The following is an 18,546-nucleotide window of genomic DNA, read 5'->3' as shown; positions in this document are numbered from 1 at the left end:
TACTGAGGGGGCGCCGGTGTCCCAGGCGAGGGCCCAGAATAGAACCTGGTGCGGCCAGACCTAAACGGTGCCAGCCTAGGGTGTCGACCCAGGAGGGAGTGCCAGAACCCTGGGGTGTGCCACCTGTGGCGCCGCTGTGGGTTAGCGCCGTTGCTGCTGCCACCGCCTTGTTGGCCACCGTCTTGATTGTTGCCGCCCTGGTTTCCCTTTCCACGGCGGCGGTTCCTGTTGCTATTGTTGCCGCCGGTGGTCCCCTTGTTGCCAGGGGGCGCTGGAGAACCGCCGACAGTGGCCGAGAGCCCGTGGCGGCGAAGAGGGCGGTGGGGTTCTGCTTGCGGTCGTCGATGGGGATCTCCTCAAGTAGCAGGGTGGAACGAATCTCGTCAAAGGTAGGAAACGGGCGCTGCTGCCGGATGAGAGGGACCATGTGGACGAAGCGATCGCTGAGGGCGCGAAGGAAGGCGAGCGTGAGCTTGCGATCAGTGAGGGGGTCATCGAGGGCGGCGGGGTCGTCGGCCATGGACCGCAGGTGGCGGGAGAACTCAGAGATCATGAGATCCCCTTGAGAGAACTTCCGGAACGTGGCTTCGAGATGCAAGGAACGACTCTCCTTGTTGCGAGGAACTAGTCCTCAGGAAGAGCCACGCCGCACGAGCCAAGTCGAACGCCATGATGTCCTCCATGAGACTGGCGGAGGAAACGGTGTTGTAGAGCCAGGTGAGCACCGTGGACTCCATAGAGGCCCAAGTCAGATGGTCCGGACAGCGATCGTTGGAGAGGACGTGATCCGCTAGGGCATACCTGGTGAGGACGACGGCATGAGACGGCGCCCACTTGGAGTAGTTGTTGGAGGTGAGGTCAAGGGTGACCGGAACGAGGGAGCGGATGTTGAGGACGCCCACAGCCTGCGCATGAAGAGCCGCCGCGGGCAGTCTCCTGTGCGACGAGGACGAGCACAAGGTCGGCAGCTTCCTTCTGGCGGCGCTCGGCCTCAAGGCACGCCTGCTCCTCGGCCTCTGGCGACGGCATGTAGCGGCAGCTTCTGCGGCAACACGGTCTTCCTCGGCTTTCTGGAGGCGATCGAGTTCGGCGGCACGGAGGCGCTGGAGCTCTTCAAGTTCAGAGGGCATCATGATGGCGACGAGATGAGTTGCGGCGAGCGGCGCAGGCGTCGAGAGGACGAGGTGCGGTTGTAAGGATCACCGGGGTGTCCGACCCTAGAGGGGGAGGGGGTGATAGGGTCGCTAATCGCTTTCTATCCTAGGGCTCAATCTATTTGCATGAGATAAAACCTAACACGTCCTACACATGCTAGTTATGACTAAGGTTTATCTATGCTACTCTACTTACCCCTAAAAGACTTGCAACCTATAGCCAATCCTAATCAAACTAACTAGGAAAGTAAAGGCACGCAAGATAGAGTAAATGCGGAAACGTAATACGGTAAGTAAAGAAGTAAGGAGAGAATATGCAAACTCCCGTGAAGACACCAAGACACACGATTTAACGTGGTTCGGTTAGGACACAAAAAGTCCCTCCCTACGTCCACGGCCACTTGTCCAACACGAACAAGTGTGATGCCGAATCTCTCCGCTTGATCACCGTCTTGCGTTCGCCACCAAGGCTCTGGCAAGCAAAGGCTAAGTGACCCCAAGTCACCAAGACAAGGCCACCGCACCGTCTCTCTCGAAGCGTCACCCACGGCACCGTCTTCACTATCAGAGCTTCTCACCAAGAGGGGTCTCCTTCCCCGCACAAAGTGTCGTTGCCTCTCTACACCAAGTCAGAGGGTCACACGATGAATACACAAAATGCTTGCCACAGCAAGACTTTCACTCAAGCTTTCTCTCAAGAACTAAGCCTAATCAAGCACTAAGCACTCTCACAAGTGTGCTTAAGCCTATATGATGTACAATGAAGCTCTAAGGTGGTTGGAGGTGTTCTTCAAGTGTAGCAGGCTTCAGCAACTCCAGCACCCTCAAATGACCCGACCTTGGGGGTATATATATAGCCACATCCAAAACTAGCCATTGGGAAAGGCTGTCAAAATTCCTTAACGCCGGTTAAACCGACACTGTAGTTTTGCCATCACCGGTTTAACCGGTGAATGCTTTTTCCCAGCAACTAGCCGTTACTGCTCCAACGGCTACTTGATCAATTGCACCGACACTCTTGAATTCAACGTCGATTTAACCGGTGAGTGCAAGCTCAGAAACCCCCCGAAAAATGGAGTCTCTGGACAACTGCACCGACGCTCACTTTGCCTTGATCGTCGGTTTAACGGTGCCTGTAAAAATCCTGCTGTTTCTTCGGCCTCCAAGTCCATTACACCAGTGAGTGTAAAACACCCAACGTCGGTTAATCCGGTGCCAAGTTCATTGCACCGATGAGTGCAATTTGCTCATCATCGGTTTAACCAGTGATAGCAAATTTGCTCATCAGCGGAACCACCGTAGGGGCGGCCCTTCGGGCCTAGCTACGCCTATCTCCTCTTTGTCATCACTTGAACCTAAAAGCCTGAGAATGGTCATCTTAACAATCATATTAGTCCAAGTGTTGTGTTGTCTATATCAACCACCAAAACATTATATTGAAATATGGCATGAGAGGTTATTTCGCTATAATCTCCCCTTTTTGGTGATTGATGACAACACAACCAAAGGAAACAAGATGAATTACAAGAATATGAAATTGATACCAATTTAAAAAGTTAGAAACTACTTAGCTTGCTTGTATGACATTTCAATGCTCATTTAAAAAGCTACCGGCATTTGATTAGCCCATAGGACGAAATGCTTCCGGCTTGATAGCAATTGTGAAACAATGGCTTGTGGCCAATGTAAGACAATTGTGTGGTTTGAACTATATGAGCAATGAAAAAATTTTATACCTTAGTGTCCATGGGATCATCAAATTGCACTTTCCCCCCACATTGACTAAGTACCTCCCCTTATCACCATGCATCCTTTTGCATTGCATTGTCCATTCATCCCCCTTGCTAATGGCATCATTTGCTTGCTTTTAGTGTACATTTCTCCCCCTTTGTCATCAAACACCTAAATGCTTCATAACCACTAGCAACAAGGAGCATTAGTAGCAAAATGAATAACTAGGTGAAAAGTGTTTTACCTAGCCATGCCTCCCTATATCATTTATCTCTTTAACCTTTGGGAGTTATGGCTTGGTTTTCTTCCCTTGTCCAATCTTTCTTGATCAATTGATACCAATTTGTAAGGCTAACTGCAATGTGGCGGCTGCGTGGGTCGGCGGCGCTAGGTTTAGATGCGGAAGCGGTGGAGATGATCGTAACCTCTCATGATACCATGAAAGACATAATAGTTAGGGAATAATGCATTGATTGATGATGTACAGGTAGAGATTTATATATATATATTAATATATATATATATATATAATATATATATATATATAATATATATATATATATAGGCCGGAGGCCCATCCTACAACATATACGACTCAACCAACAGTATTGAGGTGTCCTGTTTGCATCATCAGAAGGTAACAAGGTGATGCAAGTACTCAGACCATATGGCACAAAAGCATTTCCCTCCATAGTGGTCCCTCAATTCAACGATGCAACATCTCTTTGTTTTTGTTTAAACCTTTTAAACTAGACTTCGACCATTGTTTTTGTTACAAATACTACATCCATCCACATACAAACATAAGGCCATAATGAAGGATTCCGGGGTTCAAATTTTTTTCCATAAACATAAGATTTTGGCCGAAGGTATTAATATATCATTTAATCTAGCCAATGAGGAGCTTGCCCCGCCGCCTCCCTTTAATCTACAAATTAGGAGGGCCTGGCATGTGCCTCTTCCTACTCAATCTATCTTAACATCAAAGAAGTTTTTATATTTGTGAGTGTTGTTAGGTATTTTATATCTACATAATCAAAAATAATGTGTGCATGGTTCAGGTATTTTAAATATGAGCTGTATAAATTCTACAGAATGAATACTTAAACTTTGAGCAAATGTAGCACAATTGTTGAAGACCCTCATTCGTGTTGGTTATCCAACTGGCAAAAAGGAGGCGACATGGATACTTACCAGAATCTATGCTAAGCTGTGCCAAAACGGTCTAGCTAGATGCGAGTATCTGTGTCGGTGCCAACTACGAGCAAGTACGGATAATCGTAGGACCTTGTCAGCATGGATGACTTATCCGTGCAATTTTTAAAGATCGAGACAGATGAGTGTTTTATACTAGGGCAGGAAAAATATTCCATGCATACAAAGCTTTCTTATATAAAACAGGAAGAAAGAGCCCAAGATGATTCAGTTACCTACGGAAAGAATTATAATGACAATATTTATTGTGGTTGGCATCTTGAATGCCACTTTCTCAACTATGTGAATGTTGTTTGCAAGTTGTAACAAAGGTTCGGCACTTCGACACGTCACCGTGAATTGATCGAGAGACAACAAAGCTGGAACAGAATCACTGCGCCACTATTCATGTGCTTCATCGTCCAATGGAACCATGTCCGCTGATTTTTACCTTTCTCCACCGCTGCTAACTTGCTAAGGATACTAGGACGTGTGGCGCGCTTTGCCGCGCCCGCCCCAGCCTGGAGAATAATGTGCCCGATATGCTTTATATTCTTGTTTCGTTGGTGTGTTGTTTGCCTGTTGCTTCGATCGTGGGTTATCTTGCCCTAATGAGTTGGTTGAACCGCAGAACTTGCAACCTAGTCTGAGTCATTGATCTCATGACCCCTGCTGGAATACTTGCATCTTGTGTTTGCAAATGGTTAAGATTGGTGTATCACATGACACGTAAAATAGAAATTTGCTGAATCTTTTTGAAAAATGCATCTGGCACCTTATTTTTTCAAGCTTAGCACAGATCATTTATAGATCGAAATAAGTAGCCAGCAGTCATCACATAAATTTGAACGGAAAAATGCAAGCAATATGGACATCAAACTCGTAGTAAATTATATTTTTGATTTAGCTATGAGCATGTCCTGCTCGCCAATTAACCAACCATCACAAATCTTAAGAATCATATCATATATGGACAACTTATTTCCGCGTCCAGAATTTGCAGATCAAGAGTAGGCTATATAGAACACAGCTTCCATATATCTTGTTATACAGACCAATCTTGAAATTTGTCATTTCTAGGTAAGACTCAAATTGTCCTTGATCTAAATCAAGAGGCACAAAGCAAACAAAACCATGTAAGCTAGAAGTCAAGTAGGTTGTAGAAAGGGACATGTAAACTACTAAACTCAAAAAAAAAAAGAAGTGCATGGAGCCCTCGAGCATGGTGAGAGAAAGACCGTAGCTTACCTAGGAACCTGACGAGCGATGCAGGAGCTAAAGAAAGATGGCCAGTGACTACTACTGCAGGAGTGAACGACCGCGAGAGTCGAGGAGGGCAACTGGGGCAACAAACAGTAAAACACCCATGCAACAGGTTGCCAGTGTGATCTGTCGGCCGCTTAAAAAAAAGAAATTGTTTTCTTGCCTTCTTGGGCCAAAGGCTGGAAAGCGAAATGTTAAGTAGACACGGACGACGCGCACGGCAGGCGAAGCCCAGCAACACAGAAGCGACCGACGAAGTGGGCGAGCGGAGTTATTATCGGTCCAGCGGTAAAAAAAATAAAAATAAGAAAAAACTAACACGTGTGAAGCAGCGATAGGCCTAAAGTGGAGAGTTGACCCCATTGCTTGGATTTCTTCCAGCATAAGAGGCCAAAGGCTGGAAAGCGAAATGTTAAGTAGACACGGAGGACGCGCATGGCAGGCAAAGCCCAGCAAAACAGAAGCGACTGACGAAGTGGGCGAGCGGAGTTATTATCGGTCCAGCGGTAAAAAAAATAAAAATAAGAAAAAAATTAACACGTGTGAAGCAGCAATAGGCCTAAAGTGGAGAGTTGCTCCCGTTGCTCGGATTTCTTCCAGCATAAGAGGCCAAAGGCTGGAAAGCGAAATGTTAAGTAGACACGGAGGACGCGCACGGCAGGCAAAGCCCAGCAACACAGAAGTGACTGACGAAGTGGGTGAGCGGAGTTATTATCGGTCCAGCGGTAAAAAAAATAAAAATAAGAAAAAACTAACACGTGTGAAGCAGCGATAGGCCTAAAGTGGAGAGTTGCTCCCGTTGCTCGGATTTCTTCCAGCATAAGAGGCCAAAGGCTGGAAAGCGAAATGTTAAGTAGACACGGAGGACGCGCACGGCAGGCAAAGCCCAGCAACAGAAGTGACTGACGAAGTAGGCGAGCGGAGTTATTATCGGTCCAGCGGTAAAAAACATAAAAATAAGAAAAAACTAACACGTGTGAAACAGCGATAGGCCTAAAGTGGAGAGTTGCTCCCGTTGCTCGGATTTCTTCCAGCATAAGAGTGTACATATTTTCAGCTCTAGATTCTTTTAGAATAGTGCAAAAAAGTTGAATTCATAACTGGAGTTATCAATAATCCGGATTCTACATTGTGATGCATTGAAAGTGAAACTTTACGTTAGCCAAGCACCTTTTGGTAAGATAAATTAAATAGTAACTAGCAATGAAACTGTGACACTACTGCAAAAAGATTTTTAGAGGGGGATAAAAATATATTTTGGAACGAATGTGGTCCCCGGACATACTTCTCACAGCTAAAAATTGATTTATATGGCCCGTTTCTATAAATGCATTTGTAGGGGGAGGGTCGTAGCGTCACTCGGACGGGTGAGGGGCTCACAGCCCTACAAAGGGGCGGGTGATGCCATGACCCGCTACTTCAAATTTCCCTTCTACCGAGGTACAATTTTTTTTGACCAAATATGTACACATGTGTAAACTGGGGTTCAAACCGTTTACCTCAAGCCTCGCGCGTACCTTTCTTTCGACCATACTCCACAGTCGCTTGTAACTCTATAGGATATGCTATTTTTTATATTAACTCTAAAATCGATTGTAGGGGGGCCATGATTCGCCCCTACAAATCCATTTTCAAGGGCAGGTGATGCCATCACCCGCCCCTAAAAATATTTTTTTATTTTATCACCAAAATTCATTTAAATCTTTAAATCTAGAAGAAAAAAATAAAAAAATGAAACTTCTACATTATGGTTATTGTGAACTATAGATACGGAAAAATATTTCAGATGTATTTTAGTGTATATAAAGGTTAAGATTGTGAAAACTTGAAAAGATTACTTCATTTGTATGAGATACTATATAGTCATAGCTATATATAGGGCACAACTAGTAAATGTCTTAAATGAATAATGTATAAACTATAAATTTAGATCTTACCGGTACAACTTTGATATAGAACTACTTTGCATCCGAGGTTGTTTGAAAACAAATCAAAACTTGTAGACTTTGAAACTAGAGAACTTATAATACTTTTTTGGACTCTTAATGACCTTAAATAAAAAATTATCAACTACAAAATTTTAGATCTTGACAAGGTCTACAATTTTGGTATAAAGTTTGTCTTCATCCGAAATCATATGAAAAAAATTATGAATTCTATGAGATCCTTTGTAGGAGCGAGTCATGCCACCACCCGCCCCTAATAATGCATTTTAGGGGAGGTGATGTCATCGCTTGCCCCTACAAATACATCATCCGCCCCTAAAATTTGATTTTAGGGCAGACGATGGTGTTACCTGCCTCTAAAAATGGTGACTATTTATTGAGGCAGATGATGCCATCACTCACCCCTAGAAATACATTTTCAGGGGGAGGTCAACTGCTATAGTAGCTCTTCTTCCTTTGTAGGAGCGGGTTACCTTTTGACCTATCTCTGGAAAAAATGAGACATTCCTACAAATTATTCTTATAGTACCGTGATGTCCATAAGATTACTGTAGTCCTTGAATTCGCAAGTGCAGCTTTTATGTATCCAGTAGAAAGAAACATCAAGGATTTTCCCGTACTATCTTTGTGAAAAATGAAGATTTTGGAGCAACAAACTGTCATGGTTGATGACTCATCTTCTTATATCTATAAAAAATTGAAACAATTAAAAACCTTTCTTACCAAGATTAGGCCCACCGTACCCCTCACGAAGGCCCCGCTTGTTAGGCCAAAAGGTTTGACGAAAGGGAGGGGGAGATTGGTTTCATCAATGTTTTCCACCAAAATCCTATTACTTTTTACACCAGCAATTTCCTATACCCACATTTTGTACCCACATATTACTTTCCTTTAGCACACACATAATTTATTTTGCACATACATTGACCCATAATTCACGTCATTTTTTCTTTTGGAAGGATAATAATTGACATGATTGTTTATGGAAGGAAAATAAAGACGTGTATTAACATATTACTTTCCTATAGTATATACGTACTTTCCTTTGTACATTCTTACCAAGATTAGGACCACCGTACCCCTCATGAAGGCCCCACTTGTCAGGCCAAAAGGTTTGACGAAAGAGAGAGGGAGATTGGTTTCGTCAATATTTTCCACCAAAATCCTATTACTTTTTATACCAGCAATTTCGTATACCCACCTCTTGTACCCACGTATTACTTTCCTTTAGCACACACATACTTTTCTTTGCACATACAATGATCCATAATTCACATCATTTTTTCTTTTGGAAGAATAATAATTGACATCATTGTTTGTGGAAGGAAAATAAACACGTGTATTATTTTTTAGAAGAAAAATAAATAACGTCATTGCTTAGTGGTTTTGGAAGGATATTAATTGACATCATTATTTTATGGAAACGAAAAGAAAGATGTGTATTATTTTTTGAAAGAAAATAAATAACATCATTGCTTGATGGAAGAAAAATTAAATATGTGCCGCACTTCCCTAGTAGTGCCAAATAGTAGGATTAAATGTGGGCTAATTGTTGATCTAATTACATAGATAATGGATAATTAGTCATTACAATCTACTCCTTAGCCTTTGATTAGGTCTCATTAGCTCATGTTTAGCCCGTTAGCACATCTAGAGCTAAACTTTAGCGCATCCAAACACCCCAAATCCAGATTGTTTTATGATCGGAGTCTCTTATTACAGAGCTTCAACTTTTGCCGACCTTTCTGGGGATTGCATGAATAGGTTGGCCCGGGTCCTGCCGATCCTCTTTATCAGTTCACCTGCTATTTGACCCCTGGCCAGCAGAGACAAAGATTCAGCCATCTACAGTAGTACGGTTTCTCCAATCCACAGGAGTGTACCAAACCTTCACCAAATCGAAAAGAGAGCTAGCTGGATGTCCAGATCCGCCATTAATTTAATCGGTGTAACTGATGACAGGTCCGCGCGTACCGTACGTGATGCCAATTAAATCTGCATCGCCTTGGCCCTGCTTTTTTTCGGTTGCAACAGCTTGCTAGCAATCAGCCAGCTTGCTAGATAGCCCATGCCAAGCGTGAGGGCCCAACATAATTCGCCGAAAAGGTGGAACTTTTCTCGATCTGTTGCACTGCCTACCTCTTTTCTCCCCCTCCACGCATTCTTCTATCCGGCGCCGATCTATATCTAAGCTGCAACAACCGTACCGTACCAGAGGGCAGGATTCTTGTTGATTCTACTTGCTATATATATATATATATATATATATATATATATAATTATATATATATATATATATTATATATATATAATATGTTGCTTGCGCACTTGTGATTGTTCTTTGCGAGATCCATTCATCCATTTAGGTTCCTTGTGCGTGCGTTGCTATCTACCATGGCGGGTAGCTCACCTTCTTTTCCAACTCCCCGCGCCGGCAATGCTGCTAGGAACAGGATGGTTGTTTCTCCTGCCATTCCTCCTGGTTCTTCTGCTGCTTCTCTTCACAGGTCTGGAATTCACCTTTCCCACATAAGCTTTTGCATCATCATAGTGTTATGTGGTTAAAAATAAGGTGTTCTTGGATTCCATGTTTTCCTCCTAGTGTAAACAATGGTTACAGAGAACATATAAGATTCCATAATTAGTTCCGATCTGTGAGTGAAACTGGATTAACATTCAGTTTTGTTAGTTCTTAATCTTTTGAGCTTTGTTTAGTACGCTTAATTCTCGAATGTTTTCTTTGTTTCGTTTTTTCGAGAATTCTTCCATCAATTCTTCCATCATGAACGCAAATACACATTATTTCGCAATTAAAACGCGTCTTTGAATAATTTATGCAGCGCTGGGCGTGACGGCGCGACGTCGTTCCGCTTCACCAACGCCTGCCAGCACCCGGTGTGGGTGGGCGCGCTCCACGGCGCGAGCTCGCCGCCGCTCGCGCGCTCCGGCTTCTACCTGGCGCCGTCCGCCACGTCCCACCTCGACGCGCCGTCGTCCGGGAGCTGGTCAGGCACGTTCTGGGCGCGCACGGGCTGCGCTAGTCGACTCCGCCACGGGCCGCTTCTCCTGCGCCACGGCGGACTGTGGCACGGGCGACGTCGCCTGCGAGGGCCGCGGGCCGGCGCCCCCCGTCTCGCTCGTGGAGGTCACCCTCGCCGCGCCCGGCAGCGGCGGGCAGGACTTCTACGACGTGAGCCTCGTCGACGGGTTCAACGTGCCGGTGCGCGTGGCCGCCCTCGGGCTGCGGCGGCGGGGACTGCCGGCCGGCGGCGTGCGCGGGGGACGTGAACGCCATGTGCCCCGCGGACCTCCGCGTCGTGGCCGCGTCCGGCGGCGGCGTTTTCGTGGCGTGCAAGAGCGCCTGCAACGCCTACGGCAGCGCGCGCTACTGCTGCACGGGGCAGTACGGCACGCCGGCGGCGTGCGGGCCCACCAGCTACTCTCAGGTCTTCAAGAGCGCCTGCCCGGCGGCGTACAGCTACGCCTACGACGACGCCAGCAGCACCTTCACGTGCTCCGGCGCCTCCAAGCTATGACGTCCACCTTCTGCCCTGGGAGTTAATTATCAAAGTGATGACAGAGTGAAAAAAAAAATTGGTCACAGGAAGATGAGGTTTAATTTGGAGATTATATTCCTTGATATGTTGGTAATAATTGAAGAGCTAGCAGTGTTTAGAACCAGACTAGATATTTCTTTCAAAACTTCCTACATATGGTGGTGCTTTGAGAATGAATGAAGTCAGTAGGAGCCACAGAAGGCAACACACAAAACACATACTGATAATTTATTCAATACATACTCTTCATGAAAAGGAGGTGGTCCAACGATATCTTGTACTTCGTATTGAGATATTTTGGATGGTGCTACACTTGAACATCATCTATTTATCACCATCGAATATTTTCGTGGCTTGAAATCACTGGAAATTTCTGACCGACATGAAATTGCCAGGCTATGGTGCCTAGAAGAATGTTTGTCTGGCTGAACGATGGCTGAATGTAGAAGATAATAGATCGTTCTGATCAAAATCAAACAGATCACATCCGCACAACATTGCGAAAAGATAAGAAACCAAGGCCCTTCATTTATTTTGCAAACCATACAATACATTCTTGTTTTGATGATCAGCAACATACACATGGCAGCCAAGCATTGGCGACTTGGGCATCTTATTTTTATATAAACTGGCACCTTATTTTAATATAAACTAGCCAAGACAGGCCCTAGCTTCGATCCATCTCTTTATGTATACATATTTAAGGACTCCTATTCTTACACTCACTTTCTTCGATGCCGAATATGCATTTGTTTGCAAAAGGCATCAGCACCTCGGTTCAACAAACACTGCTGTTGTTCTTGTGGGCACAGTGAATCGACCTGTGGTGGAGTCGAATGCAGATTGCCGGACTAAAGCATCTGATGAGTTCACCTGAATCAATTTGCATTAGCCGTCAGATATTCACACAACCTCGTGGTAGTAGCAGTTTGGATCCGTGACTCATTGATGTCTACAGCGAAGTTCTTAACTATAATCTCCCCACAATCAGTGATTATTCTATGCAGTTTGCAGATATACCAGTGTTCAGTTTTTTACAGGAATGACTAATAACGGATATGCAAAGTGTAATCCAGGCATGCAGGCACTGGAAAGACCATACTTACTGTTTTGTATTCAACATGCTACAGAAATCACTTCCCAAAAGCATTACTAGGTTTCAGGACTGGGTTTCAAGTACAACACTTGCAGAACAATGCTTGTGATTAATGTATTTGGCTGAGGAGAGGATAATTGATGCAGCAAAAACTGAAAAACCGTTAGTACCTGCACAGGATGCAACTGAAGCTCCATTGACATGAGATCAGGGATTTCCATTGATACTTCGTGTGGACATGCATTGAAGACTGTAACGACACAAGTGAAGCTGCAGAAATGGACACGCTGTTAGCTACTGAACAGAACATTGAAAGATCCCATAACATATATATATATGTCAGTGCAGAGACCAAAAAATACTTTAACTGCTTTTCGATCTCTCAGCTGATAAACAACTGTATGTTTCCAGAGACTGAAATATAACGACATCAATGCTGCTTACTTTTTATCTAACTGGGCCATCTCATACGTATCATTCCGTGCATCTTCAATGCTCATGATAATAACTCCTGGAACCAAGGATGGGCCTGTGTTGTGAAAGTGAACACGTTGCTGAAACAAGATAGGAATACAGTCAGATCTGAAGAAAGCACAGGAGATCAAATATCCCTAAACAAGTCAGCTCAAAAAAGATCCTTAAACATACAAGTAGTAGTTTGTTTGTTTTTATTGTACTTATATGTGGATCCACAAATATCTATATCCACACCAGGATTATTCTTCATCTATTTTCAGGCAATTATTCATGTCCCGCTGCAAGGTGTAGTTAACATACATTTGTGTCCCATTGACAAGTACATAGCTCCAGAGTGCATGAAATTCATAAATTTTACTTAATGCATATATCAAAATGTCCAGAAGAGCAGTTTATGCTTTCCTTGCAACAAACAAAAAAAGTGCCCATCTAAGCGATATCACTACAGAAGTCTGGTGAAAGTTAAAAGTAACTTGTTGAAGCAAAGAATTCGTGTACCTCAATGTCACTTGCTGTGGTTAGACGAAATAGCGGCGATGAGTATCTAATCTTCAGTATGTCAACAAAATTGTCTAAGGCAGCAAGAATGTGATCTTTTGTAGGTTTGAATGACGGGTTCTCCAATCTTTGTTTCATCCTGAAAAATTCCCAGTTGTACAATAAAATGATCACTGAACTCTTTAGTTCAAAAGAAACAATATAATGTACAACAGGATGTTGCCTAAAAAAAATGTACAACAGGATGAGTATTAGAGATATATTGTTGTATTTCCTTGTATTGAGTTTACTTGTACTCCAAGTCATACGGCAATATATAATAGAGGTCACCCCCCCTCCTTAGAGCGTGTGGTGTTTTCTCAATTCTCTACATGGTATCACGAGTCCGGGCCCTCCTCCTGCCCTGCCGTGCGCCTCCCTCTCCTCCGCTGCCATAGCCGCCGTCCAGGGGATCCCCCATCGGCGCCACCCCTCCCTGCGCCCTAACCCTAGGGCACCTCCCCCTTCCCTACGCCCCACCCTGGGGCGCCACCCACACCACCGGCCGCGGCCTCTCGCGTGCAGCCCCCTCCCTGTTGCGCCCTCCCCTCCTAGGGCGCACCTCCTTCCCCTCAACAGATCAATCTGTTGATGTCCTGTGTCACCAACACCTCTACCAATGCCGGTGACACCATCGACGACGGCGATTCCTTCCTCGACGACATCGCTGCTCTCTTCTTCGACGACTCTACGCCCCTACCGACTGCAATGGCCCGCCTACACCGCTGTCTCCGTCCAGGCGCACGTCCCCATCAAGTTGGAACTCCGCTCCTCCAACTACACCAAGCGGAGCAACTTCTTCGAGGCCATGTGCGGCAAGTTCGGCCTCCTCCGTCACATCAATGGCACCCCTCCTCCTGATCCGCGCACTGATGCATGGAACGAGGCCGACTGCGCTGTCTGCAGCTGGCTGTACGGCTCCGTCTCCGAGGACGTCCTCAGACTTCACCATGGCCGCCAACCAGACGACGGAGCAGCTTTGGGTCGCCATCGCCAACCACTTCCAGGCGAAACAAAGCTCCTCGTGCCATCTACTTGAGTCATGCGTTCCATACGCTAACTCAAGGGGACATGTCCACCCACGACTATGCCCAAGCTATGAAGAGGCTGCCGAGGCGCTTCGAGACGTCGACAAACCTGTCCGCCGAATCCGAGATGGTGCTGAACTTCATCACCAACGCTGACCCGCGCTACAACACCACTTGAGAGATCATTGCAAGCGAGGCTGGCATGACCTTCTCCAAGGCCGTCGACCGCCTCGCCCTCCAGGAGCTGCGCTTGGCGAATCAGGCAAAGGTGGCCGCCTCCTCTGCCCTAGTCGCCTCCTCGTCTGGGTGCGGCCCTTCCTGCCTGTCGGTGACATCCTCGCCCTCTCCTCTGCAGCAGCAGGTAGCACGCGCCCACCCCCAGCAGGCAACAGCAGCAGCGTCCACCGACAAGAGTAGCAGCAAGCAGCAACGCCGATTGGAGGAACAGGAGGTCCAACGGCGGCCAGCAGCAGCAGCAGCCAACCTCGCGCACCTAACCCTAGCGGCCCATGGATTTGCATCAACCCGTGGGCTGCTTTGCAGGGCGCGCAGGGTGGCGCAGGAGGCCAATTCTGGCGTGGTGGTCAGGGCGTTCTAGGCGCCCCTCAGGCTCACGCGGCGCTCAGTTCGGCTCAGGCACCAGCTCAGTCTCCCACATGGGACCAGACTGGTCTGATCGCCGCCCTTCAGCAGATGGCACTCGAAGGCAATGCATGGGTAATGGATACTGGCGCCTCCACACACACATGCACTCTTCTAAAGGTATCCTTCTCTCTCGCCTCCCAGTTGCTCATTCTTTGATTACCGTAGGCAATGGTGCACATATTCCTGTCACGCCCCGAGGTTCTTCCGTTCTAGCCACAGACTCGTCTAGATTCGTTTTGAACAACGTTCTTATCATTCCATCCATCATTCGCAACCTACTTTCAGTTCGCCAATTCACTCGCGATAATCGTTGTTCTATTGAGTTTGACGCCTCTGGTTTTTCTGTGAAGGACATCAGGACGCGATGAGTGATCCTTCGCTGCGATAGTACCGGCGACCTCTACACCATCCCATCAATCGCCCCCCGCAGCAGCACAAGCCCTCCTTGCAGCCTCTTCATCCTTGTGGCATCGCCGTCTTGGTCATCCTGGTCCAGCAATTTTAGCTACTTTAAAACAGAACAATTTAGTTTCATGTAATAAGGTAGATCGCTCGCTCTGTCATGCTTGTCAACTTGGGAAGCACGCGCGCCTTCCTTTCACTGCTTCTACTTCACATACTACTTTCACCTTTTGAAATAGTTCATTGTGATGTCTGGACCTCACCGGTTGCTAGTATTTCTGGCTGCTCTTATTACTTAGTCTTGCTGGATGATTTTTCGCACTATTGTTGGCCGTTCCTGCTTAAGCACAAATCCGATGTACAATTGTACATCAGCATATCGTAGATTTTATTGCTTATGCCCGCACACAGTTCGGCCTTCCTGTTAAGTGCTTTCAAGCTGATAACAGGACTGAGTTTGTCAACCACGCCATGCACGCCTCCCTACGCGCCAACAGCATCGTTTTCCACCTTTCATGCCCATATACCTCTCCACAGAATGGCAAGGCCGAACGTATCCTTCGAACACTTAACAATTCAGTGCGAACTTTACTGATCCATGCTTCTATGCCTCCCAAATATTGGGCTGAGGCACTTGCTGTGGCCACATACTAGCTTAATCGACGACCTTCCTCCGCCATTCGAAACGCGATTCCCTACTTTCGCCTCTACAACTCCTATCCCACTTATGATCACTTGCGCGTCTTTAACTGCTTGTGTTATCCTAATTTACAGGCCACCTCTCCGCATAAGCTAGCACCGCATTCGACAGCCTGTGTCTTTTTGGGATATCCCCCTAATCATAAGGGGTATTGCTGTTTCGACCTCTCCACGCGTCGAATCATCATATCTCGACACGTTGTGTTTGATGAGTCCGTTTTCCCCTTCGCTTGTGAGACTCATCCTCCCTCCACCAGCTCCTTTGATTTTTTACTTGGTAGCGACTTGGATATTGCACCATTGTTTACTAATCATGCAGCTGGTGGCCCTTCTGCGGATGCTCCGTCTACCTCAGACGTTGAGCCACCCGCTACCCCTATCTGGTGGGCGTGGTCCTGTACCCCACCAGAACCTTCGGCTTCTTCAAGACCGGGCGGGTGTGGTCTCGTGCCTCCGTCAGGTCCTTCGGATTATCCAGCACCTACGCCAACGCCTGCAGCAGCAGCAGCCCCTACGCCAGCGCCTGCAGCAGCAGCAGCAGCCGCCCCTGCGCCATCGCCTGCAGCGGCGGCGGCGGCGCCTGCCATGCAGCAGATGCACCCGTCGCTGCTGCACCTCCTAGGCGTTTTGGTCAGGTTTACACTCGACGACCAGCTCCTGCACCAGCTCCTGCGCCTGCATCGCAGCAATCTGGTCGCCGATATCCTGATCCTCCTCTACCACTGCACCGAGGTCATTATCATGCCCCCCTTCAGCTGCGACGTTCAGGTGTTCATGTTGGGGAGTTGTCACCTCCTGCTGCACCTCGCCATCCGATGAGTGGTTCCTCTCCGCCGCCGATTCTACGCCGCATTACTCGGCTCCAGTCTGGTACTATTCAGCTTGTTAGTTACAAGAATTTGTCTGCTGATCATGTTGTTGCTTCTCCCGTTCCGGCCAATTATCGCAGTGCTCTTGCGGATCCTAATTGGCGAGCAGCCATGGCAGAAGAGTTCAAGGCTCTGGTTGATAATGGTACTTGGCGTCTCGTCCCTAGGCCGTCTGGGGCTAATGTGGTCACCGGCAAGTGGATTCTCAAGCACAAATATCACTCTGATGGCTCTCTTGCGCGGTATAAGGCTCGATGGGTTGTCCGTGATTTTTCTCAGCAGCATGGCATTGATTATGATGAGACTTTCAATCAGGTGGTGAAGCCTGCAACCATCCGCACTATTCTTAGTATTGCTGTGTCTCGCCATTGGCCCGTCCGTCAGCTTGATGTGAAGAACGCTTTCTTACATGGACATCTTGATGAGACTGTTTATTGCCAGCAGCCTCCTGGGTTTGTTGATCCTTCTCAACCAGATCATGTATGTCTTCTTCAGAAATCTCTTTATGGATTGAAGCAGGCTCCTCGTGCTTGGTACCAACGGTTTGCTACTTATATTCGTCAGTTGGGATTTGTTTCTTCAGTCTCCGACACCTCCTTGTTTGTCTACAAGGATGGCGCTAGCACTGCTTACCTGCTTTTGTATGTTGATGACATTGTCCTCACTGTTTCATCGACAGACTTGCTTCACTCCATCATTGGTCGCCTTCACACTGAGTTTGCCATGACAGATCTGGGAGATCTACATCACTTTCTGGGGATTTCTGTCAGCCGTTCTTCTGATGGGCTATTCTTATCTCAGCAACTGTATGCTTTGGATTTGCTTCAGCGTGCCGGCATGAGTGAGTGTCACTCCACCTTGACACCTGTTGATAGCAAGTCTAAGCTCTCCGCTACAGATGGTCCTCCAGTTGCAGATCCTTCAGAGTACAGGAGTATTGTTGGTGCCCTACAGTATCTCACTCTGACTCGTCCTGATTTGGCATATGCTGTCCAGCAAGTCTGCTTGTTTATGCATGATCCCAGGGAGCCGCATCTTGCAGTTGTCAAGCGAATTTTGCGCTATGTCAAGGGTACTGTCGCTGCTGGACTTCACCTAGGTGTCGGCTCTATTGACTCTCTTACAGCATACTCTGATGCTAATTGGGCTGTCTGTCCTGATTCTAGGCGTTCGACCTCAGGTTACTGTGTTTATCTTGGAGACAATCTGGTGTCTTGGTCTTCCAAACGTTAGACTACAGTCTCCTGCTCTAGTGCTGAGGCTGAATACAAGGCAGTTGCACATGTGGTTGCTGAGTGCTGTTGGCTGCGTCGGTTGCTTCAAGAGCTCCATCTTCCTCTTGCCAAGGCTACCATTGTCTATTGTGACAATGTTTGTGCTGTATATATGACGGCTAATCCAGTCCACCATCGTCGCACAAAGCACATCGAGATTGATATTCACTTCGTTCGCGAGAAGATGGCTTTAGGAGAAGTTCGGGTCTTGCATGTCCCTTCTTCCCATCAGTATGCTGATATCATGACTAAAAGACTTCCTGTCCAGTTGTACACTGACTTTAGGACTAGTCTTGGTCTTCGTTTAGCTCCGCCTGCGACTACGGGCGGATATTAGAGATATATTGTTGTATTTCCTTGTATTGAGTTTACTTGTACTCCAAGCCATACGGCAATATATAATAGAGGTCACCCCCCTCCTTAGGGCGTGTGGTGTTTTCTCAATTCTCTACAATGAGTATGTGTCCTCTGCAGCTATGGTAAATTAAAGGAATGCCATATACTAATATGAAGTGTCAAGAAGGATCCAGAACTTACAAAGGCCAACTCCCTTCATTCTTTTCCCTTGGTGGAAGCCCAACACCACAATTGTTTGTTTCATAGGTAAAATCAAGCCTGCAGACAAGGAAGAAAACAGAACATTTACCCTGCCCTGCTTTCAAACATGCTTGGGG

General features: G+C 46.6%; 1 protein-coding gene and 1 pseudogene across 2 annotated transcripts in view; one reads left to right on the top strand and one right to left on the bottom strand.

Annotated features, from left to right (window-relative positions):
- Positions 1-9,682: 9,682 nt before the first annotated feature.
- LOC120639917 lies at positions 9,683-11,211 on the top strand (annotated as a pseudogene).
- Positions 11,212-11,569: 358 nt separating this feature from the next.
- LOC120639778 (pullulanase 1, chloroplastic-like) overlaps positions 11,570-18,546 on the bottom strand; it is a 34,479-nt gene continuing 27,502 nt past the window's right edge. For both annotated transcript variants that reach the window (XM_039915662.1, XM_039915663.1), the window contains exons 23-27: positions 18,410-18,487; positions 12,917-13,055; positions 12,386-12,495; positions 12,112-12,211; positions 11,570-11,718 (exon numbers count right to left, since the gene is read on the bottom strand). In XM_039915662.1, the coding sequence (XP_039771596.1) occupies positions 11,611-11,718; positions 12,112-12,211; positions 12,386-12,495; positions 12,917-13,055; positions 18,410-18,487 (535 nt within the window). In that variant the 3' untranslated portion in view covers positions 11,570-11,610. The remainder of the gene's footprint in view (positions 11,719-12,111; positions 12,212-12,385; positions 12,496-12,916; positions 13,056-18,409; positions 18,488-18,546) is intronic.

This window comes from Panicum virgatum, chromosome 7K (genome assembly GCF_016808335.1).
Source record: "Panicum virgatum strain AP13 chromosome 7K, P.virgatum_v5, whole genome shotgun sequence".
Lineage (NCBI taxonomy): Eukaryota > Viridiplantae > Streptophyta > Magnoliopsida > Poales > Poaceae > Panicum > Panicum virgatum.
The sequence above is the reverse complement of the archived record's forward strand: the minus strand, read 5'-3'. Positions and strand labels throughout refer to the sequence as shown.